The sequence below is a fragment of the Trachypithecus francoisi genome, unplaced genomic scaffold (genome assembly GCF_009764315.1).
Source record: "Trachypithecus francoisi isolate TF-2019V2 unplaced genomic scaffold, Tfra_2.0 Lachesis_group2, whole genome shotgun sequence".
Lineage (NCBI taxonomy): Eukaryota > Metazoa > Chordata > Mammalia > Primates > Cercopithecidae > Trachypithecus > Trachypithecus francoisi.
This window is the reverse complement of record NW_022681465.1, coordinates 160950823-160974618: the sequence shown is the minus strand read 5'-3', so window position 1 is coordinate 160974618 and position 23796 is coordinate 160950823. Positions and strand designations below refer to the sequence as shown.

Sequence of the window (23796 nt, the reverse complement as noted above, 5' to 3'; positions counted from 1 at the left end):
CTAATAATTTTTGTTTCTTTACATTATACAAAGACATATCTTTGGCATTCTAAACAGTATCAAGACTGCCTTATCTTAAAGCTGCTTGGTCATCTGCTAAAGTTTTCTAAAATATTTACTGAAATAAAGTGCCGCATGCCAACTCTCCCACTTGTTCCCTATCACCCCCTGCTCTTGCACATTCCATGTGTGAAAAGGAACAGCCCAATATTGGGAAGAAAATAGAATGCATTTTTCTGAGTATAGTAGAATAGTCATTTTTCTCTTCCTACTCCTTCATTTTAATATAGTACAATGCAGAGTATAATAGAGCCCCAATGTTTTGAGCTGTGATAATCCAAAACTTATTAACTAACTGTAAATGCTGTAGTTGCTGTTGCTAGATATAGCTAAGGTTGTAGATTTTTAATTGGGTGGTTGCTGCCCTGCAATTTAATTTTTTAAAAAGCTTTGTTAGGACTGGGCACAGTGGCTCACACCTGTAATCCTAGCACTTTGGGAGGCCGAGGCGGGTGGATTGCCTGAGCTCAGGAGTTTGAGACCAGCCTGGGCAACATGGTGAAACCCCGTCTGTACTTAAAAAAAAAAAAAAAAAAAAAAGCCAGTGTGGCGTTATGTGCCTAAAGTCCTAGCTACTTAGGAGGCTGAGGCAGGAGAATTGTTTGAACCCGCAAGGTGGAGATTACAGTGAGCTGAGATCGCGCCGCTGTACTCTAGGCTGGCAACAGGACGAGACTCTATCTCAAAAAAAAAAAAAAAAAAAAAAAAAAAAAAAAAAAAGGTTGTCAGCTCTTGACAGAACTATAGTGAATTCTTCACCAACTTATTGAGCATCAGAATACTGATCAACTTCTAAGCTAGCTTTAAAAAACAAGGAACCCTGATTTACAGGAAAAAAAAGCCACTTTTCATATTATTTGCCTTCCCATCTAGTGGTTTCCCACATAGCACTGATTTTTTTGTAATGCTGTTTGTCTCTAGAATGTTATTTTGTTTTTGTTTGTTGTTTGTTTTGTTTTGTTTTGAGACAGAGTTTTGCTCTTGTTGCCTAGGCTGGAGTGCACTGGTGCGATCTCGGCTCACTGCAAGCTCTCCTCCTGGGTGTAAGCAATTCTGCTGCCTCAGCATCCTGAGTAGCTGGTATTACAGGCACCCTCCACCATGCCCAGCTAATTTTTGTAGTTTTAGTAGAGATGGGGTTTCGCCATGTTAACCAGGCTGGTCTCGAACTCCTGACCTCAGGTGATCCACCCGCCTCGACCTCCCAGAGTGCTGGTTTTACAGGCATGAGCCACCGCTCCCAGCCTTTTTTTCTCTCTCTCTTTTTTTTGAGGTGTCTCGCTCTGTCTCCCAAGCTGGAATGTAGTGGTGCGATCTCGGCTCACTGCAACCTCTGCCTCCTAGGTTCAGACAATTCTCCTCCCTCAGCCTCCTGAGTAGCTGGGACTACAGGCATGCACCACCACACCCGGTTAATTTTTATATTTTGGTAGAGATGGAGTTTCACTGTGTTGGCCAGGCAGATCTCGAACTCCTGACCAAGTGATCCTCCTGCCTCAGCCTTCCAAAGTGCTGGGAATTGCAGGCATGAGCCAACACACCTGGCCTTGGCATGTGTTATTGTGGGCATGTACACAGTTACAGTACATTTGTAACAATAACACTCTGGTATTTCTACAGTGAGCCAGGTAGTTGTGAGATAACAGTGAGTACAACAGATGTCATCTCTATCATCATCTCTCTCACTTTAGTGGAGGACATATTTACTGTACAAATAAGTATGTATGATATCAGGTGGTGATAAGTGCACTGTGGAAAAAGAAAGCAAGAAAAAAGAGAATGACGTAGGAGAAATGGGGATATTAATTTAAATAGTGTGTTCAGGGAAGGCCTCTCAGATTAAGTGCTATATAGGCACGAGTTAAAGGGAGTAAAGTACACAGATACCTAGGGCAAAGCACTGCGAGTGAGTAGTAAGTGCAAGGTTGGGTGTGTGAGTGGAACATCAGAGAAGGCAGAGTGACTGTGAGGCGTGGGGCCAGTGGTGGGAATGAGGTCTAAGAGTTAACCAAGGGCCTGTTCATGTTTGGCCTTCCAGGTCATGAAAAGACTAGTTTTTATTCTTTGTGAAATAGGAAATCATTGAATGGTTTAGAGCAAAGAGCCAAAGTATGCGGAAGAACATACCTATTTTTTCTAGTGGTTTGACTTACTGTATGCTCAGAGAGCACTGACAAACCATACTGCACACTGTAGCCCAGTGAGACACCTCACTCCTTCATGCACACTTAGCCTCCTCAGCTGTCTAGAGTTGAGTATGGAATATGCTCTGCAATAAGGTTGCAATTATTCCCTTTGTGGCTTTTCTTTCTGCCGTTTGCTGTTCTGATGTATAGTTTTAACCTATAATAGAGTGGGGGCATGAGGATATGTGCAAGTGATGGTGCTGGACTTGCCCACAGTGAAACAAAGGAAGTGCAGTGTGCTCAGTGTTTAGGTGGTTTAGGTTACTTCAAGGGAAGTGGTTGAGGAAACAGAGTGGGGATAGATCAGTTAGACAGCTAAGGATTACTTAAGACCTTAGACATTTTAGAAAACATCAAAGTTAGGCCAGGTGCAGTGGCTCACGCCTGTAATCCCAGCACTTTGGAAGGTCGAGGTGGACTGATTACCTGAGGTCAGGAGTTCAAGACCAGCCTGGCCAACATGGTGAAACCCTGTCTCTACTAAAGATACAAAAAATAGCCAGGCATGGTGTCCCATGCCTGTAATCCCAGCTACTCGGGAGGCTGAGGCAGGAGGAATTGTTTGAGACCGGGAGGCAGAGAGTTGCAGTGAGCTAACATTGTGCCACTGCACTCCAGCCTGGCCTGGCCCACAGAGCGAGACTCTGTCTCAAAAAAAAAAAAAAAAAGAAAAAAATAAGAGAAAAAAGAAAACATCAAAGTTAACTACTGCAGCCTCAGAGGCTGAACCAACAATTCCATGAAAGGTGGCTGGAGGAAACTGTAGCTGAGGGCACTCCATGAGGGGATTTATGTAAAACAGAAAAGTGATTGCTCAAATATGATGGATCTCCATAGCTTCTATGCTATAATAACCTCATATGGCACAGATTTGTATAGAACTTCCATTTTCAGGAACCACATTGTATACCCTAAATTAGGTATGAGTATAGTAAAAGTGTCATCTTTTTTCCTTTTTCTGAAAACACAAATGTGCATGTTTCTGATTTAGTTTCACACAATCACATTATAAAACCATAGTCATTTCAAAATGCTTAAACTAAATGAATTTACTTAATAAAAGAAGAAAATTAGCCTTATCAGGGCTGGACGTGGTGGCTTATGCCTGTAATCCGAGCACTTTGGGAGGCCAAGGTGGGTGGATCACGAGATCAGGAGATGGAGACCATCCTGGCTAACATGGTGAAACCCTGTCTCTACTAAAAATACAGAAAATTAGCCGGGCATGGTGGCAGGCACCTGTAGTCCCAGCTACTCGGGAGGCTGAGGCAGGAGAATGGCATGAACCCGGGAGGTGGAGCTTTCAGTGAGCGGAGATTGCGCCACTGCAGTCCAGCGTGGAGAAAGAGCGAGACTATCTAAAAAATAAACAGAAGAAAATTAGCCTTGTCAGTTGAGAAATGAAAAATAACCCTACTTTGTAGAAAAATATCATAGAAGACTCATTCAAATGTTTTAACTACTACCAAACCTAGAAATTCTAAAGACTAGTATACTGGAACTACCTCCCCTGCCTTAGGGCTGACTATTCTATTTTCTTGTAGATAGTCACTTTGGAATGTAGTGGATGGAATTCACTGTATATTGTACCTCTTCAGCTCCTTTAATATAACTGTGGAGAAAGTTCAAATTTGTCTATATGTACTTGAAAACAAACTAGAAAGGCTGTTTTCAAAACTGGAACAGACAGGTTCTGGTGTTCCAGTACCGTTGTCTGTGCCCTTAACCAATTAGGAACTGTTGGTAAGCTAGTGTCCGTAGCATTCAGTGTGAGTTCAAGATGGGGGAAAGGGATAAGAAGGCAGTAGAAAGCTATTTATGTTTTGAAAGTATAATGCTTTTATAAGTTTGTAAATGTCAGAGAAGAAATTTTGCTTTGATGTTTTTCGGTTCAGAATGTAGTTGATCTTTATTCAGTTCAGATTGGAGTTTTTTGTTTTGTTTTTTTTTTAAACTACATACCTCAAGTTGAAGCAAGCAATTTCTTTGTAAACCATGTGGTTGTTGCAATTTTTAGTTACTTGAAATGTGACGTCAGCAAAAGTAACAAATAATAATCAGTCTTTAAAAGAAAAATTAAACTTCTTTCAAACTGTAATGTATTTGGTACAAAAAATGTGAAACAGGCCAGGTGCAGTGACTTGCACCTGTAATCCCAACACTTTGGGAGGCTGAGGTGGGAGCATTGCTTGAGCCTAGGAGTTCAAGACCAGCGTGGGCAGCATAGTAAGACCTTGTCTCTACAAAAAATTTTAAAAATTAGCTGTGTGTGGTAGTGTGTGCCTGTAGTCCCAGCTGCTCGGGAGGCTGAGTTAGGAGGATTGCTTGAGCTGGGAGGTTGAAGCTATAGTGAGCCAGGATCGCACCACTGCACTCTAGCCTGGGCAACAGAGTGAAACCCTGTCTCAAAAAACAAATTATAGATCTATATAATTTTATGTTTTATATATATATTACAGGTTAAAATATATCAAATATATATATGTATATGTGTGTATGGTGTATGTGTGTATGTGTATATATATGTGTGTATATATATAAAAAATGTAATGATGCACAACAACAAACAGATATAAACTCCTGCCTAATACAAATGGTCTGTTGGTGGACATTTGAGTAGTTTCTAGTATTAAGTTTTTTTCTGTTACAAACTATGCTATAAATTCTTGTACATGTCTCAGTATATACATGACTTTGAGTATACTTGTTTCTGTAGCATATATATCTAAAAGTGGAAATACTGAATTGTGGGGTTCGGGCATGATCAGTTTCACAAGATAGTGCCAAATTATTTTGCAAAGGGATAACTGCTCCCACATTAATGTGTTACAGTTCTGCTTTCACAGCGTCTTCGTTAATGCTTGTTTCTTCACGTTTTGATTTTTGTCAGTCTGATGGGTAAGGTGGGATTTCATGGTATTGTTCTTTTCTGGTTGCTAGTGAGGTTAAGTGAAGCACTTCTTCATGTGCTTGTTGCTCAGTACGGTTTCCTCTTGTGTGAAAGACATGCCTGCTCATGTCTTTTGTACATTTTTAAAATTTCTTATTTATTCATATACTTCCCTCTTCTGAATACAAATTCTTTGTTGGTTATGTGTGATTTAACAAAGTACCTTTTTTGGCTTATATTTTTGTGCTTAAGAATTTTTTCTTACCTCTCATTCATAAGGATAATTCACCCAAATTTCCCTATAAAAGTGGAATAATTTTGCCTTTTACATAGAAGCCTGGAGTTGATTTTTGAAGAAGGGATTTAATTATATTTATTTTCCATATGGGGAACCCTCTGTCCCACAACGACTTCAAAAAAGTCTTTCCCGGACAGACACGGTGGCTCACGCCTGTAATCCCAGCACTTTGGGAGGCCGAGGCGGGCAGATCACAAGGTCAGGAGATCGAGACAGTCCTGGCTAACACGGTGAAACCTTGTGTCTACTAAAAATACAAAAAAACAGCTGGGTGTGGTGGTGGGCGCCTAAAAAAAAAAAAAAAAAAAAAAAAGTCTTTCCCTTCCCCACTGGTATGCAGTGTACACGATCAGGCTTCCGTACATGCATGAGTCAGACTCTAGATTCTGTTTCACCATTTGTTCACCCTGGTGCCAATAGATGATGATACACAGTGTCTTCTAGAGTTTGCATTAATATTGTTTTGATATCTGGGAGGGCAGATCCCTTTGTCTTCACCTTTTGTTGTGTTTTGGCCAGTCTTAGTCCTTGACTATTACGTATCAGTTTTAAAATTAGTTTGTCAGGTTTTCCATAAGGCCTGTTGGGATTTGGATTAGACCTGTATTGAATCTCTATATAATTCCCATTTGTGAAACTGGTGTGTCTTCATTTTTAAGCTATTTCCATAAAGACTCTTTTAAAACTTATATTTTTAAACATATTCAGAAGTAGACAATAGTATAATGAGCCCCATGTACCCATCTCTCAGCTTCAACAACTTTAATTCTTGTCTGATCTTCACCTCATTCCATCTACTTTATCCTTTCCTCTATTATTTTGGAGCCAAATCTGAGACATTATATCATTTTGTTCAGTATCCCTAAATATTTCAGTATCCCTAAAAGATAAGAACTCTTATTTAATGTAACCACAATACCATTATAATACCAAAAATAATTTGAAAGTATTTTACATATAAATGTACAGTATAAAAGTTATGAAACAAATATATTATGAAGCATATATTACTCGTTAAGAAATAGGACATTGCCAGCACCCCAGAAGCCTCCTTGTGTCCTTTCCAATTACACACATCCCTTTTCCAACACCTGGAGGAACTGCTGTCCTGATTTTTATGGTAATCACTTCCTTGTGTTTTATGATTTTACCATCTATATATGTATCCCTAAACAATATAATTTAGTTTGCCTGTTTTAACTTTAAATGGAGTCATTACTGGTTGTAATCTTTTGTGTTTTCTTCTTTAATCCAATGGTATATTTATAAGATTGATTCATATTGATGCAGACAGCTAAATTTTATGTTCATTTTTCTTTAACATTTTCTTGTTTGGCTGTACCATAATAGATTTTTCCATTCCAGTTCTTTTGATAAACCTAGTACGGCACTATTATGCACAATGCTCTTTTGTGCATTTGTGTATGTGTAGCCTGGTAACATGTACACAAGTTTTTCTAGGGTATATACCTAGGAGTGACATTACTGGGTCTAACAGCTAAGGAAGTTACCTTTACCAAGCAAAAGGAAATTCTTTTAGACTTGATGTTACCATCTTACATTCCCACCAGCTGTTTGAGTGTTCCATTATGCCATATCCTCATCAACACATGGTATTTTCAGACTTTAAAATTTTTATCAATGGGGGAAGAATGTAGTAACAGTTCTTTGAAGGTTAGCCTTGTATTGTTTTGCATTTTAATATGAGAATGAACAGTAACTCTGACTTATTAATAGGTTGTGAGCTTCAGGATTATGCACAAATAAGAGATTTGTTGAAGTAACCACAGTTCCACACTTCCACACCCTTTGTCATCAGCATATCCCATTTGTGTTACAGTGTAAGACTAGTTATTTCAGAGTACAGAAAAAGACACATTTAGATGAACTGAAGCAGATTAAAGTGACTTTATAAGACATCTTTGTTTTTATGTTTAATTTCAAGTATGGTTAAGCACTAATTTAATTCAGTGCTTTCTACTTATTCTGCTTCTAGTAACTCTTACAGAAACAAGTGTAGTCAGTAGCCAACAGACGTCCATGTCAGCCTATATATGACTTATTAGTAGAGCTTAATTTTTTAAAAGAGATGAGAAATAAAGAGAAGGTCTAGTATTTTCCTCCCACATTCCAACAGTTCATTTTATGTGCCCCCTTTGGGTGAGCACATTCCATGTTGTAGACCATTGATTATAGTAGTCAGAGCATGGAGCTCTGGAGTTCAGAAAAAGTATTTTATTATTGTTGTTATGACAAAAATAATTACCATGTAAAGGAAAAGAAACTCAGGGAAAAAATCTATGAACAAAAGAGAAAAGAAACTTATGGTTAAATCATTTTTAAAATACATATGGCAAATAAGCATCAATTTTTTTTTCTGTATGCCCATTGGAAAATATCGTCTTGCTTCATCTAACAGGCAATGTTAAGTGGAGTCACTATGTGTTCCTCTTAACTGGAAGATTTCTTTCTTTTGGTATGAATACTGAAGCATTTATTTTACCTTTTTTTTTTTCTCTCCCCAGCAGAGACAGGGTCTTGCTTTGTTGCCCAGGCTGGTATCAGGCTCCTGGCCTCAAGTGATCCTCCTGCCCAGCCTCCCAAAGTGCTGGGATTACAGGCATGAGTGACCTAGCCTGGTCAAACATTTCTTTAGTTGTTTGAAAGTCATCTGACCATATCTGGGAAATTATGTTTATTTAGAAAACATAGCCTTTAATTGCCAATTCTGTTATTGTGTAAATGATGTGCAAATCTCCATGTTTTCAAGAGGTGGCTAATTATTAAAATGGCTAAAGAGTTGCTTCTAGACCGGGCATGGTGGCTCACGCCTGTAATCCTCCCAGCACTTTGGGAGGCCGAAGCGGGTGAATCACGAGGTCAGGATATCAAGACCATCCTGGCTAACACGGTGAAACCCTGTCTATACTAAAAATACAAAAAACTAGCTGGGCGTGCTGGCGGGCGCCTGTAGTGCCAGCTACTCGGGAGGCTGAGGCTGGAGAATGGCGTGAACCCGGGAGGTGGAGCTTGCCATGAGCTGAGATCGGGCCACTGCACTCCAGCCTGGGAGACAGTGAGACTCTGTCTCAAAAAAAGAGTTGCTTCTAAAACACCAATAGCATGAAATTTTTTTAAAACTGACTCTTGGGGTTTTATAAGCCTAGACACAACAAGAATGAAGAGGATTAAGCCTTTGTCTTTCTAGAGTTGGTGAGGATTGGGTTCTGATTCTAACATGGCCTTGATGTATACAAATAGGAAAAAAAGGAATACTGGTGAGGAACTCAAAATTGCATTATTTTTCAAATCAGTAGTGAGTTAAGACTAGGTAGTGCATTGTTCTAGAAAAATAAAATGTTTTTGCTGATATGTATCTGTGACTAAAGGGAAGTTAGAACTTAAGTAATCTGGGATTTAATAGTGGTATTTTAGTAACTATCTGGGGCTGGTATTTATGATGTTTATAATATATTGAACATTTTTAGAAGCACTTTTTAAGAATCGGTTCATCTGTGATGTACACAGATGGTATAAATCATTCAGTTTTTCGTCCTTCTCTCAAACTTGTTCATATTGAGTAGAAAATATTACAGATACATTTTATTAGCAGCTCTCATGTAAGACAAATTCTAGGTCAGATCTCAGTTCTCTTTTTAAAGTACTCAGTACCCTAAAGTTTGGTCAGATCTCTTATCACCCTTGCACATAGTAAAAATTCTTCTGGTTCTTAGATATTTCTGGTATTTATGTTCCATCTACTTTTGTCGATTGAGCTTTCTTACAGTTTCTTGAAAAGGTGTTATGCTTACATTCTTGTTTTAGCAGATGGTATATTGTTTGTTTTATATGTGATTTTGTTTTGTGAAATGAAAATAATTTTCATACAGTCTTAAAATTTTAGATCTTAGAGACATCATAGGCAAATGTAGTCAAATACATGTGGGCACGTGTGCATGCAGATTTGGAAACTATACTAAGAAGTTAATTAGTAAACTAAGATCAGCGAATTAGTGGCAGAGCCTTTTGCATTTTAAGACCAGTTTTCTTTCTAGTATATTTCAGTAAATTTTACCCAAATAGAAACGAACATCCAGGTTGGATATAAAGTTGAGTTATGAGACTATGTAGATACACAGCACTAGGTGATAAGTTACAGTGAAACAAGCAGTGTTTCAGTATTTCAGAAAGCATTTTTTTGCTACCAAGTGTTAATTATTATCTGCCGTTTTTGCAGACTTAGTTCAAATGCTTTCATATGTATTAACTTCGTGAGAAACATGTCTGTCATTTTAATTTCTTCATTTCCCCCCGCCCCCTTATCCCCTATCACTGTTTGTTTTGGTTTGGTTTTGGTTTTATTTGTTCTTGCAGCGTCTTATCAGTTTTACCACGAGATACTTATGGAGGGTATTAGAACAATTAATGATAGTTTCATTAAAAGTTAAGCAAACAACTTTGGGAGGCCGAGGCAGGTGGATCATGAGGTGAGTTCAAGACCAGCCTGGCCAAGATGGTGAAAACCCATCTCTACTAAAAACTACAAAAATTAGCTGGGTGCGGTCGCAGGTGCCTGTAATCCCAGCTACTTGGGAGGCTGAGGCAGGAGAATCACCTGAACCCGGGCGGCAGAGGTTGCAGTGAGCCAAGATTGTGCCACTGCACTCCAGCCTGGGCAACAGAGTGAGACTCCGTCTCGAAAAAAAAAAAAAAAAAAATGTTAAGCAGACATTGTGTGTGAAATTTGTGACAGAATTTTTTTTTTAAACTAAGCAAGCCAGAAGCAATTCCAGTGCAAAGTGTGGTATAAGAAAAATTAATTATAGTACAGTACTTGACTCAATTGTAAACACTTTTCACATAGAGTTAATATAAACACTTGATATCTGTATCTCAATTTTATATAGTAAATGTTTGGAGGGAATTATATGACTTGCTTTGAAACACAGTTGTTCGCACATGATGTGAAGGAAAGAACAGTGGACAAGGAAGACTCCCAGATCTGATTTTAGTTAGCTGTGGGACTTTGGCAAGTAATACCTTCCTAGGTACATTGTATACTGTATATATAGAGTGGATAGGAACAATCCCAGATGGACCCATAATGGCAGAAATTTCTAGTGAAAGGTTTTTAACACCATTGACAAATACATCATTAATACTTGAAAGAGCTAGTTCAAATTAGTTTCTCCCTTCCTTTTTTTTTTTTTTTTTGACCTATTTTGTGCTTCAGTTTTCATCCTTGGAATATGTGACTTAAACCAGATACTAATTTTAAATAGAAGGAGAAAAAAACTGTTTTCACTTCAGGTTTCTCACTGAGAGATGAGAACAACTAGTTCTTTCAATTTTGCTTTTAGCAATTTGGCCCTTGAAAAGGTCACGATAGATTTGCTTTATAGATTCCTTTTAAAAACAAATTTTGGGGTCTCTTGCAAACTTCTCATCTGTCACAAGCTGCAAAATACATACTGAGTAAGAAAAGGTTAGTTGTCGGACAGATACCGACAGCACCACACTTAAGATTAGATTGTAAATGCATTACCAGCAGCTCACCTATTTATTTATGAATATTTCCAGCACAAAATATCTTTCCTTTCTGTACTTTGACTTAGATAATTCTCTGCTTATAATACTAGCTGGTTTTGGTTTCTCTGTGGTGATCTATGGTGTGACTCTCATCTCCTTTAGAGATAGCTCCTTATATAAACTCTGTCACTTGAGGGCCACTGCTGGCATTCCAGTGAGTGAGCTAAGCTCTAGAAGCCAGACAAGTAGAATTTTTTATTTTTCTCACCATAGAAGATACAGTACAAGTTTGTGTATAGAAGAAGTTTATTATTTTCTCAAGTGTTGACCTAAGTATGAGAATTTGGAATCCAAAGTAGGCTACTCAGTTATTGAAGAGTGGATTTTTTTTTCCAGTCTCTGCAGTATCTAAAACCTTGTTTCTCTTTCATTTGTCCCTTAACATATTAGAAATTTTTTGTTATATTCTTAGAAACCAGACTTCCACAGGCAGTTTTATCAACTCAGATTACCACCCATGGGAACGGTGGATTCAGCTTCTTGAACATGAGTATCCAGGACCTGGACACTGTTAATACTCCCATCTTGACCAGGCATGGTGGCTCATACCTGTAATCTCAGCACTTTAGGAGGCCAAGGTGGGTGGATTAGTTGAGGTCAGGAGTTCAAGACCAGCCTGACCAACATGGTGAAACCCCATCTCTACTAAAAATACAAAAAATTAGCTGGGCATAGTGGTGCACACCTGTAATTCCAGCTGCTTGGGAGGCTGAGGCATGAGAATCGCTTGAACCCAGGAGGCGGAGGTTGCATTGAACTGAGATTGCACCATCGCACTCCAGCCTGGTTGACGAGTGAGACTCTTGTCTCAAAAAAAAAAAAACGCACCTTTATTCAGTAGAGAGTACAAAGGTGAACAAAGGAGGACTTCTGAGCAATGGCTGAGACAAGAAGTGAGAGCTTGCCAGAGGATCCCAGATTTGAAGGGAAGGTAAAATGTCATATACTGCTATAGAAGGTGCTAGCAAATGAGTTCATGGCTTTAAAGTTCTTGGAACTGTGCCCGGTATCTTATAAGTACTCTTTATTACCCATTTTTACTTCTTAAATATTTAGCTGTTAACCTTTATTTTTTAATTTACCTTTGAGGTTCAGGGGGTACATGTGTAGGTTTATTATATAGGTAAACTGAGTCACAGGTTACCTGGTGTACAGACAATTTCATCACCCAGGTAATAGGCATAGTAACCATTAGGTAGTTTCTTGATCCTCTCCTTCCTCCCACCCTCTACTCTCAGATGGGTCCTGATATCCGTTGTTGCCTTCTTTGTGTCTATGTGTACTCAATGTTTAGCTCCCACTTATAAGTGAGAACATGTGGTATTATGTTATGGCCTCCAGCTCCATCTGTGTTGCTCCAAAGGACATGGTCTGGTTCTTTTTTATGGCTGTGAGGTATTCCATGGCATACATGTACCACGTTTTCTTTATCCAGTCTACCACTGATGGGCATTTAGGTTGATGCCATGACTTTGTGATTGTGAATAGTGCTGTGATGAACATACGTGTACATGTGTCTTTATGGTAGAATGATTTATATTCCTTTGGGTATATACTCAGTAAGGGGGTCCTGGGTCAAGTGATACTTCTGTTTTCACTTCTTTGAGAAATTGCCATACTGCTTTCCACAATGACTAAACTAATTTACATTCCCACCAGCAGCATATAAGTATTCCCTTTTCTCTGCAGCCTCACCAGCATCTATTGTTATTTGACTATATGTAATTTTTTTTTTTTTGAGACAGAGTCTCGCTCTGTTGCCCAGACTAGAGTGGTGTGATCTTGACTCACTGCAACCTCTGCCTCCCGGCTTCCAACGATTCTTGTGTCTCAGCCTCTCGAGTAGTTGGGACTACAGGGGTGTGCCACCACACCTGGCTAATTTTTTGTATTTTTGTAGAGATGACGTGTTACCATGTTGCCCAGGCTGGTCTCGAACTCCTGAGCTCAGGCAATCCGCCCTCAGCCTCCCAAAGTGCTAGGCTTACAGGCGTGAGCCACCATGCTTGGCCTGACGTTTTAATAATAGTCATTCAGCTGTTAATCTTTAGAGCCAGTGTTTCTAAACTATTAAGCCGTCAGTATCACTTGGAATCTTGTTAGATATGCAGATTAAAGCCCCACTCCAAACTTGCTCAATCTGAAATTCTTCTGTGACTAGAACTCAGAAACCTGTGTTTTAACAAACCTTCCAGGGATTCTGATGTATACTGTATCTTGAGAACCACTGCTTTAGAGGTTCTACCCAATATAAAAACTAAAACAGTGTTTGTTACCAGTTAAAACCTCTAGAGCACACAGCATTTCTATGAAACAGAGAAAATTAAATCAGCAGGTAAGTATTTTTTATGCAGAAATGTAAACTCCATTAGAATTGGCATTACATTGTTTACATCCTCCAAATATAATAGGTTCTTGAGAAATATTTGGCGATAATATTAGATAAGACAAACAATTTTTAGAGAACTGAGCTGACATTGTTTCTTTAAAAAAGCCTTTTATTCATTCAACAGTCATTTATTGTCTACTGTGTGTCAGGCACAGCTACTGTTACAGAACTTGTAGTAGTGTAGGAAAATCAAACTGTAAGCAAGTAAGTTACAATACAATGTTTTAAGTACTATAATTGAAATAGGAGCCATGTGCTCTGAATGTTCAGAACAGGAAATATCCAACAGCCTCAGGTAAGAATGTTATGTTTGAGTTGGGTCTCAAAGAATGAGTAGGGAGAGACTTGGGGCAAGGGTGTTTCATACAGTTTGTTGACATTACTACCATAAAAGGTATTTTCGTTTTTTGTGTCAATGAATATCCACTAGGAACATCATTTTCATCAAAAAATGTCAAGTCCATTTTTTATATTATTACAACTTTTGTTAGTCTTTTTTTCTGTACTGTGAACTAGATTGATTAACTCGGAAGCAGCTCACACACCCAGGGAATCAGTCACTTGCATCACAGAAAAAAATACCCACTTGTTTTAGAAATGCCTGGTTCCTAATTATACCGTCAATATTTCAAAAAACGAATGTAGCTTATTTCAGAGGTTCCCAAACTTCCCTTAACAGTTCTGTAATTTTTTTCATGGTGCCTCTAGGCCAAGAGAAATACCGTACAGACTTGTTTATTAACTAATTTGGTACAAACAACTTAGTAAAGATTTATGTCCCAACAACTTATTTGCCTTTAAAAAATAAGATATACATTGAAAGGAAAAATATTTTTATTTAATTCTTAAATAACCATTTACATACTTATGGTGTGTTTGTGTCTGTTAGGATTATACAACTTCTCAAACTGTGGAATGAGACTGAACACCACCACCTTCTTTTCTAGTTCCATACTGACTTTTGCATAGTGTTTGGGTTTTTTCACAGTAACCACTGAAAACTCAGCTTCATAAGGATATGCTGTTAAAAAGAATGTATGTTCTAATGTTGAAGTTACAAATTATCTGAAGTTGGTAGCTCACTCAGTGTCAAACACACATTGAGTCTCACTGTGTTTCCCTCAAATAGAAAACCCTGGCACCCCTGGGTTTTGCTGGGATGCCCCAAGACACAATTTGGAAATAGTGGGCTTGTTAGATTTAATTCATAGATTTAGGGATTCAGTTATACAACTCAACTGACTTTCTCTAGGTCATAAAGTTGAGTCAGTAGCGTAGTTTTCAGCCTTTCATTTACTTTGGCCACATTTGCATAAATGATTGCTGTTTTATACCCTGAAAGTTCCAGCTTTTTTCACTGTCCCAGATGGCAGGTATTTTAATTTTCTTTATTCACTCTGTATCTGCTTCTAGAACTACCTCAGGCTGTACCATCTTTTCCTCTTACTGTAGGCCTTCTGCTAACCTGATGGGACCTGGCCTTCATTTGCTTCTCAGTGACCTGTGTTTGCACACTAAGCTGCTCAGAGAATAGTCTTTGGGGAAGTTTTACCTTTTAAGTGATTATGTAATTACTGTTTTCTAGCAGCTACAGTTGATCCATGTGCCAGAAATGTGACGGAGGTAAAGTACGGTTGTATACATACTTGTTTAGATAAGGATGCAAATATGGTTCATACAGTGGCACATACTTTGAAATTAACCTGCTTCTCGCCTCCTTGCATATACTCCAAATTGTTTAGTTTATTATCTTTAATAATTATGATGTAATAATGTAAAAAGTCACGGGAAGAGACATTTTGCCTAATGTCCCCTCCACACTAACATAGTGATTCATTTGGGTCTCTAGTCCTTCACCTTATGCAGAATAAAAGTTAGTATTTTAAGGATGCAAGGATTATTCAGATGGTTGACGTTCTTCACAAAGTTCCCTATACGGAATTTGTTTCCAGGAAACATGGTGACTCTGCTAACGACAACTGTTAACACATATCAGAGCAGAGTGCACCATTTCCTGTTTTTCTTTGTGGAGGTCCGACTCTGGAATTCCCCTTGTTTGCCCGTGACTATTCTTTTTTTTCTTTTGAAATAGAGTCTCACTCTGTCACCCAGGCTGGAGTGCAGTGGTGTGATCTCGGCTCACTGCAACCTCTCCCTCCCAACCCCCAGCCCCGGGTTCAAGCAATTCTCCTGCCTCAGCCTCTCGAGTAGCTGGGATAACAGGTGCCTGCCACCATGCCCAGCTAATTTTTTTTCTTAAAATATTTATTCAATTTTCCATTTAATTTCCCAACAGGGCCCCAAAAGACAGTTTCTTACCAACTTCCAAAAAAGGGCTCAAAGTAAAACTAAACTTGTTCAAATAAAGCAATGAGAGTACTTTGTTCCTTAGTGTTATAGACTTATAATTTATATAATTGTTTTTAGGGAAAAGAGTGAAAAACTATAATACAACTTTTTCAGAGATTAAAAAATATTGCAATGACATGTCATAACAAAGAGCTTCTGAAAAATAACCATAATGGAAAAAAATTATGTGGCTACTACTGAAAAAACCTAGAGCTGGGGCCAGCAGACTCCTGCTTTTACAGGCCAGATCTAGCCTGTCACCTGTTTTTGTAAATAAATTTTTACCAAAACATAGCTACACATTTAATTTCATGTGCTCTGCAGCTGCTTTCATACTACAATAGCAGAGTTGAGTCAGAGCTACAGTGGAGACTGTGTGTTGGCCTGCAAGGTTATAATATTTACTATCTAGTGTGGACCTCTGAAGAGGATAAAGTGGAGTTATTTTCCAATGCAGTGAAATTGTAAAGATAAATAAAATAAGTGATGAAAATATAAGAAACTTGGAAGATTACAGACACACACATGTTCAAATGTCCACATAGCAGGAACTCCAGAAATAGCAAAATGAACACATGGAGCAATTATCAAGGAACTAATAGAATAAAACTTTCCTAAGATACAGAAAACCTGTGTTTAGATAACCATGTGCCATGCAGAATTACTGGAAGGAAAATCCAACAAACTTGGAGATGGTCTAATGTCATTGCTGAATTCTAAGGATGAAGAACATAAATATATCAAAGGAAAAGCGTCAGGGTTTGTTTTTGTTTTTTTGTTTGTTTCTATCTATGACAATATAAATGAGAGGACAGTAAAACAATGTATATTGACTTCTAAAATATATGCATGGGCTCGCCACTTTTGTGGTTTTATAGAAAGTCATGTTCTCACCCTGAAGAGCTGTCATATGGGACTGTCTTGATAAAATTTTAAGGTTTATCAGGATCATGCCAGCATTTCAGTAGATAAGGACATAAAAGTGTTATGTTCAAAGGCAGCTAATCCAACAAGTTTATAACTCTGCTTGGTTTTGAGGGAAGCTGCAATTTCAGGAGAAGTATACTATTGACAGTAAACTGGGATAAGCAGAGCCCCATAGTAGGACACTAACCCAACGTGGCCAGTGATCTCTCCCAATAAGACTATCATATCTAAGGGGTCATGGAAAACAGATCTAAGATAATCTTCAAAGCTGGAAAACTCTTAGATAATCAGTGAAACATAGCAGTATGGTAAGGAAATCATCTCTAAGGGGTAGATGAACATATTGGTCAGAACAGGGATACCAGCTGGTGGCTAAAGTTACTGGAGAATGGGGCACAGCACCCCATGAGAAGTGGTTGTCAAAAATTAGGAAGAGTCAGCCAGGCGTAGTGGTACATGCCCGTAATCCTGGCTACTTGGGAGCTGAGGTGTGAGGATTGCTTGAGCCCAGTTAAAGACCAGCCTGGGTAACATAGCAAGACTCCATCTCAAAAAAAAAAAAAAAAAAAAAATTAGGAAGAGTCAGTAAGACCCAGCCTAGTTAGTCAACAGGTTTAGTTCCCAGCTACAACAGACCAGAGAAGAGTGAATGGACTAGGACCAAATCTGTCACCCTCTCACCCTCCAACCCCCACCCCCACCAGCTGAAATGACAGATTCATTTTAGCATAGAAAGGTAATTGGGTATAATCTGAATAATAACCATCAAAATATAATACATCTGTTAATGATGAAAGCCAGAAAATAATGTTTAAAATCAGACATTCTATTCAAACCACACTGTGTTCTTTGCCAACAATAATAGTGACTGAGGGTAATTTTACATTTGTCTCATTATTTAAAAAGAATAAAACTTAAGCGGTTATTATACAAATATGTGGATGACCAGAACTAGACCAAATAATCTATTAAGTTCTAAATAATAACCTGTTATTTTGCTTTACTAATCATTTTTGTGCATATGTTTCTCTTGGGGATTTCAGCATAAGAAGTAATTGTGGCAGTCTAAGAGCTAGGCATTTTTGTGTTCTTGGCAAATTTATTAAACAGTCATAGTATAAAAATCCATCAGAATAAGTTGTTCATAAGATCACTTTCTCAACACATTGTTCCCCCATATTTTAGAAAAGGCGACGACGGATTGACAGAAGTATGATTGGAGAGCCCACAAACTTTGTGCACACGGCTCATGTTGGATCAGGAGACCTGTTCAGTGGAATGAATTCAGTAAGTATGTTGGTGGGACATGCAGGTAGGGCATTGGGGCATAGTCATGTGAAACCTGTGTGATAGGCACAAATATTTTTAATAGCATTATGCTAAATGAATTTGTATATAGTGAATGTAAATACATAATAGCATAGAAGAGAGAGAAGCAAACTAATGATGAAAAATTAATCTCTTCGAATTTGCTGCGTTATGTATTTGTTTCTGTTTCTTGTACGCAATTCTTCATAGCTGCCTTTGTCCCGAATAAATACTTTGAAACTTGAAAGGATTTGAGTTCAGAGTAGAGGTTAATATCCTATTGATTCTCTTGCTCCCACCAAAGAGACTTGGATATCAGCCTTTTAAATAATAATCTCTTTTCGTTCTTTTAAGTTCAGTTAGTTGCCTTTTGCACACATTTTTATTGCTTTACTTTATAAACCAGTGGTCTCCAACATTTTTGGCACCAGGGACCGGTTTCGTGGAAGACAGTTTTTCCATGGGGGAAATGGTTTTGGGGTGAAACTGTTCCACTTCAGTTCATCAGGCATTAGATTCTCATAAGGTGTCCGCAACCTAGATCCTCACATGTGCAGTTCACGATAGGGTTCATGCTCCTATGAGAATCTCTTGCCATCACGGATATGACAGGAGGCAGAGCTCACACAGTGATGCTCACTTGCAGCTGCTCACCTCCTGTTGTGCAGCCTGGTTCCTAACAGGCCACTTGCAGTTTTGGGCCCCCTGTTGTAAACTATTCATCTTTACCTGATAATATTAGAATGTTGGTGATTCATTTACTCTAAGTTCTCATGCAGTAAGCATAGGATTAGAATTTTCACATATCCCTTTAGGTCAAGGCAGTAAAAATTTTGTCACATTTGCCAGCAGGATGTGAAGAATCAGAAATAAGATTTATTCGCTATCTTTTAATAGACGTTTCAGTGAGTTTCAGAATAGGCTTTAGATCTACTCAGCTGATCTTTTAGTCTTTAATTTTTGTTGAAGAGAAAACCAGAATGCATTATAATAGAAGCAGCACCAAATGCAGGTTCTTGTCAGAGTTGTTCCTCACATTTGCCTTAAAGCAAGCCACTGAGTATCAACAGACTGACTCTTTTCCCCATTCCTAAAGTAAGCAAGTATCTAAATGATCCCTAAAGTGTTCAGAACCAGAAAGTCAATAAGGGTTTTATAAACACAAAATTATGATCCACTGTATACCAACTTACTAGACAGCATTAACAAAAGACTTAACAGAGACTTTAAAAATAGGTAGATGGGTATCCTGGATACAGCAACGACGTTTGTCATTGCAGTTACTAGGTAAGCAAAGGAGTGACATTTGAACCTTCCTGGAAAGGAAACAGCTTGTTTGTTTTAAATCCCTAGGAAAAGTACTTTGTTTCACTTGACTGCTTTTTGGAAATGCAAGAGATATCATGTTGCTGTCAAAATAGTCAGTAGCTTTGTTTCCTGCATCAACATAGTGTAAAAAGACTAACTAGGGCCCTATTACTCTTATTAATATGGTTACTATAATAAAGAGAATGGGTAGTTTCAAATTTATTATATATAATGAATTTTAATTTCTCTCTCATTGACAGATGTTGTCTCTGCTGCCTCAGATTTTTAAAAATCCAGCTATAAGGCCAGACATCGTGGCTCCCTCCTGTAATCCCAGTACTTTGGGAGGTTGAGGCAGGTGGATCACCTGAGCTCAGGAGTTCAAGACCAGCCTGAGCAACGTAGTGAAACCCTGTCTCTACCAAAAATACAAAAAAATTAGCTGAGTGAAGTAATATGCACCTGTGATTCCAGCTGTTTGGGAGGCTGAAGGGGGAGGATTGCTTGAACTTGGGAGCGGGAGGTTGCAGTGAGCTGAGATCATGCCTCTGAACTCCAGCCTGGGTGACTGAGTGAGACCCCATCTCAAAGAAATAAATCCAACTGTATAGGAGGAATTAAATTTTAGTTCGTAGCATTTAAAATCTTATGTACATTTCCAGATTTCCTTTAAGATTCCTCCCTGAATGAAAAACCTATCATTGGCATATTATCTTTTTTGCTTCTCATAGTTTAGGTAGAACTTTAGGACTGTACTTTGCAGGGCTTGCACACCTGCCTCTTAATCTTAGATGCAGGATCGAGATGGGACTTTATCTGTGGTAGAGTTTCTACCTTGTCTCCAGGCAGCCTTCTCTGCTACTGAAGTGGACTTTTTATGAAGTATTTCAGCCCTTTAGAGCTAAATGTGTTTCCCAAATGTGTTCTGTAGTTAATTCATATTTGAGTTTGCTATCTCTAAAGCAATATTCAGCATCCATCCCACCATCACAGAGCACTGTGTTCTGGCTGCTCGGAACGGTGTTGTTCAGTTAGTAACTTTTTTTTGAGATGGAGTCTCGCTCTGTCACCCAGGCTGGAGTGCAGTGGCGCAATCTCAGCTCACTGCAACCTACGCCTCCTAGGTTCAAGCGATTCTCCTGTCTCAGCCTCCCGAGTAGCTGGGATTACAGGCATGCACCACCACGCCTGGCTAATTTTTTGTATTTTCAGTAGAGCGGGGTTTCACCACGTTGGCCAGGCTGGTCTCAAACTCCTGACCTCCAGTGATCCACCCACCTCGGCCTCCCAAAGTGTTGGGATTACAGGTGTGAGCCACCACGCCTGGCCAAGTAACTTTTCTTGAAAGTATCGTGGATAGTTCTGATTTGATGAGCCTGACTCTTAGAAAAATTATGTTCTCCTATACAGTACAATAATAAATAAGAAAAAAACATAAATAGACATGCTGTTTATTCAAAGAAAAGAACTGAGCAGCTAGGATTAGGAACGTGGCTTGATGCATATGCAACAAGCTTGCCTGAACTGTGTTATTGAATGGTTAGATGACTTGTAATTTCTTTTTTCCTCTAAATATATTCTTCTTCTACCTTTACTTAGTGTCAAATACTTTCTTTTCTACTACCTTTTTTCCAGAAAAGATTTCTGTTACCCGTTCATTAATATCCTGTGTTAAAATATTGTATATTCACAGTCACAATAATACATTCAATCTCAGCACTGAAAGATTACTTATTAAAGTTACTTAATAAAGGTTACTTAAGATCAACCAAACCTTTTAAATTGAAGAACTGAGTTTTGGAGAAAAAATACTTTTTTTCTTTCTTAGAATCTGCATGGCATTATTGAATGCATAGTGTGAAAACAAAGATTTTTTGTTTGGTTGGTTTGGGTTTTTTTTGATGCAGAGTCTCTTTCTGTTTTCAGGCTGGAGTGCTCACTGCAGCTTTGACCTCTTAGGCTCAATCGATCCTCCTGCCTCAGCCTCCCCCAGTAGCTGGGACTACAGGCCTGCACCACCATGCCCAGCTAGTTTTTGTATTTTGTTTTGTTTTTTTTCTTTTTTCTTTTTTTTTTTTTTGAGACGGAGTCTTGCTCTGTCACCCAGGCTGGAGTGCAGTGGCCGGATCTCAGCTCACTGCAAGCTCCGCCTCCCAGGTTCACGCCATTCTCCTGCCTCAGCCTCCCGAGTAGCTGGGACTACAGGTGCCTGCCACCATGCTCGGCTAATTTTTTGTATTTTTTTTAGTAGAGATGGGGTTTTCTCCATGTTGGCCAGGATGGTTTTGTATTTTTTTTGTAGAGATGGGGTTTCACTATGTTGTCCAGGCTGGCCTCAAACTCATGGGCTCAAGTTATCTGCCTACTTCGAACTCCCAAAGTGGGATTACAGCTGTGAGCCACTGCACCTGGTCATAAAGATGTTTTTTAAGACAGACCTAAAATATCTATAAAAGCTAACATGCCATGTTAGGTGGAAAATTATTTGGTATCAGGTTTGTGTCACATAACTTAATGTTCGTCACCATAAAGGGGCAGATGATGAATTTGAACTAGTGTCGTATGACAGGCCCTAGCCTCTTCACACCGCATTAACTGAGGAAGTTTATGTTTAAAAAAACAAACAAAAATAAATACAGATTTCTTCTTAAAATCTTACCTGAAGTAGTCATTTTGTTAATGTGACTATTACAGCAATACCTTATAATGTGATGTCATAGAAATAAGATGTTCCATGTAAGTAAATTTCCAGGTTAGTAAAAATGTCCCCATTTAAGAGCCAAACACATATTCTCATTTAAACTCTTTTGATCTAAATAAGCTATGCATTTTCTGTTTTGCCATTATCTTCTATTATAGTATATGTTGAAACCTGACTTACTCCAAAAATGAGTTAGACAAGTCTTTCTTTAAATATATTGACTCAGAATCACCAGTGGAAAGCACCTCACCCTTCATGCCTTATATTACAGTAGGTGCTCAGTAAGTATTTGATAAGCAGACGACTGATAAATGAATGATGCCCTGGTTCCCTCCAAATCGTGGAAGTGTGCAGGGCCCTTTGAGCTGATTCCATGAAATACTCAGCCACATTGCCACTGCTCCCTCTCCACTGTTAGGCCGTCATCTCCAAAATCGTATTGCTTGTGTTCCTTCTTCTAGCAGTTTAGCCTGACTCTCCAGTTCTCTGCTGCCAGACTGCTTCTCATTTATATGAACTAAGATTGGAATAATAATGGTATGCTAAAAGTACTTCACAGTTTGCAAATGACTTTATGTGCCTTTCTTTCAGCAAAAAGAAAATATCCCGGCTTTCATACATCTTGCAGTCTATCAGGAAACAGCCCTGTAATGTGGTCGGAACAGATTACCATTTTAACCCTTTTACAAATAAGAAGCCTGATACTCAGAGAGGATAGTTTACCCAGTTACAATATTAATAAATAAACTGGGACTATCTGTCTTTGGATTCTTTGATTCTTTTTTACTTTATCAGGCTATGTTAACATGGTACATTTTATGACACAGACTTTTAAGATTTATCTTTGGTTGGTCCAATTTTATTCACGCTTATTTTCTTGGTTTTGATTCTTTACTAGGTAATTGAGGTGATTATATATGTGAGATATCTGTAAATTAAGATACTTGAGGTTGAGAAACAAAGTGGAGTTGATTGGCCTGGCGCGGTGGCTCATGCCTATAATCCCAGCACTTCGAGAGGCCGAGGCAGTCGGATCACTTGAGGTCAGGAGTTCAAGACCAGCCTGGCCAACATGGTGAAACCTAAAAATAGAAAAATTAGCTGAGCGTGGTGATGTGTGCCTGTAATCTCAGCTACTAGGGAGGCTGAGGCAAGAGAATCACTTGAACCGGGGAGGTGGAGGTTGCAGTGAGCTGAGATGACGCCACTGCACTCCAGCCTGGGCACCAGAGCAAGACTGTCTTAAAAAAAAAGTGGAGTTGATCTATATATTTTTGACTATTTTTCAGATGAACCAAGTGCCTTGTGAATTACAAACTGACTTTTGTAATTTGGAAATAGAGAAAATAGAGGTTTTTGCAAAAAATGTTTCAATTGCTAGCCTGTTTGTCCTTATAACCAGAAAATGTTTGTCTATAAAAATTTTTTTTTCTATAAAATACCCTTCTGAAAAAAGCAGCTCAAATAAAAATCTGGGAAAAGAATGACTTAGTTGCACCGGACCTAGTTCCTGACTTCCATTTTATTTTGTTTTATTTTTGTCTTGTTTTAGGTTAGCTCCATTCAGAACCAAATGCAGTCCAAGGGAGGCTATGGAGGCGGAATGCCTGCCAGTGTGCAGATGCAGCTCGTGGATACGAAGGCAGGATAGCCCTGGTCCTTTCTCCAGTGAGTACTCAGAGCTGGGGTCTGGGCCTGAAGGCCAGACATGGCCAGGCCAATAATAGTAAATATGTATATATTTTATTTTTAAATTGTGACCTTACTGGGAAAGGCAACGTTACTCAGCTA

General features: G+C 38.7%; 1 protein-coding gene across 17 annotated transcripts in view; it reads left to right on the top strand.

Annotated features, from left to right (window-relative positions):
• The window catches only part of CDC42SE2 (CDC42 small effector 2), a 145996-nt gene that overhangs the window by 91601 nt on the left and 30599 nt on the right, over positions 1-23796 (top strand). For all 17 annotated transcript variants that reach the window (XR_004430088.1, XR_004430093.1, XR_004430090.1 and 14 more), the window contains 2 exons: positions 17874-17975; positions 23558-23673. Coding sequence is in view for 6 of the 17 variants with exons in the window: in XM_033181340.1 (XP_033037231.1) it covers positions 17874-17975; positions 23558-23656 (201 nt within the window). In the remaining 11 variants the exon portion in view is untranslated. The remainder of the gene's footprint in view (positions 1-17873; positions 17976-23557; positions 23674-23796) is intronic.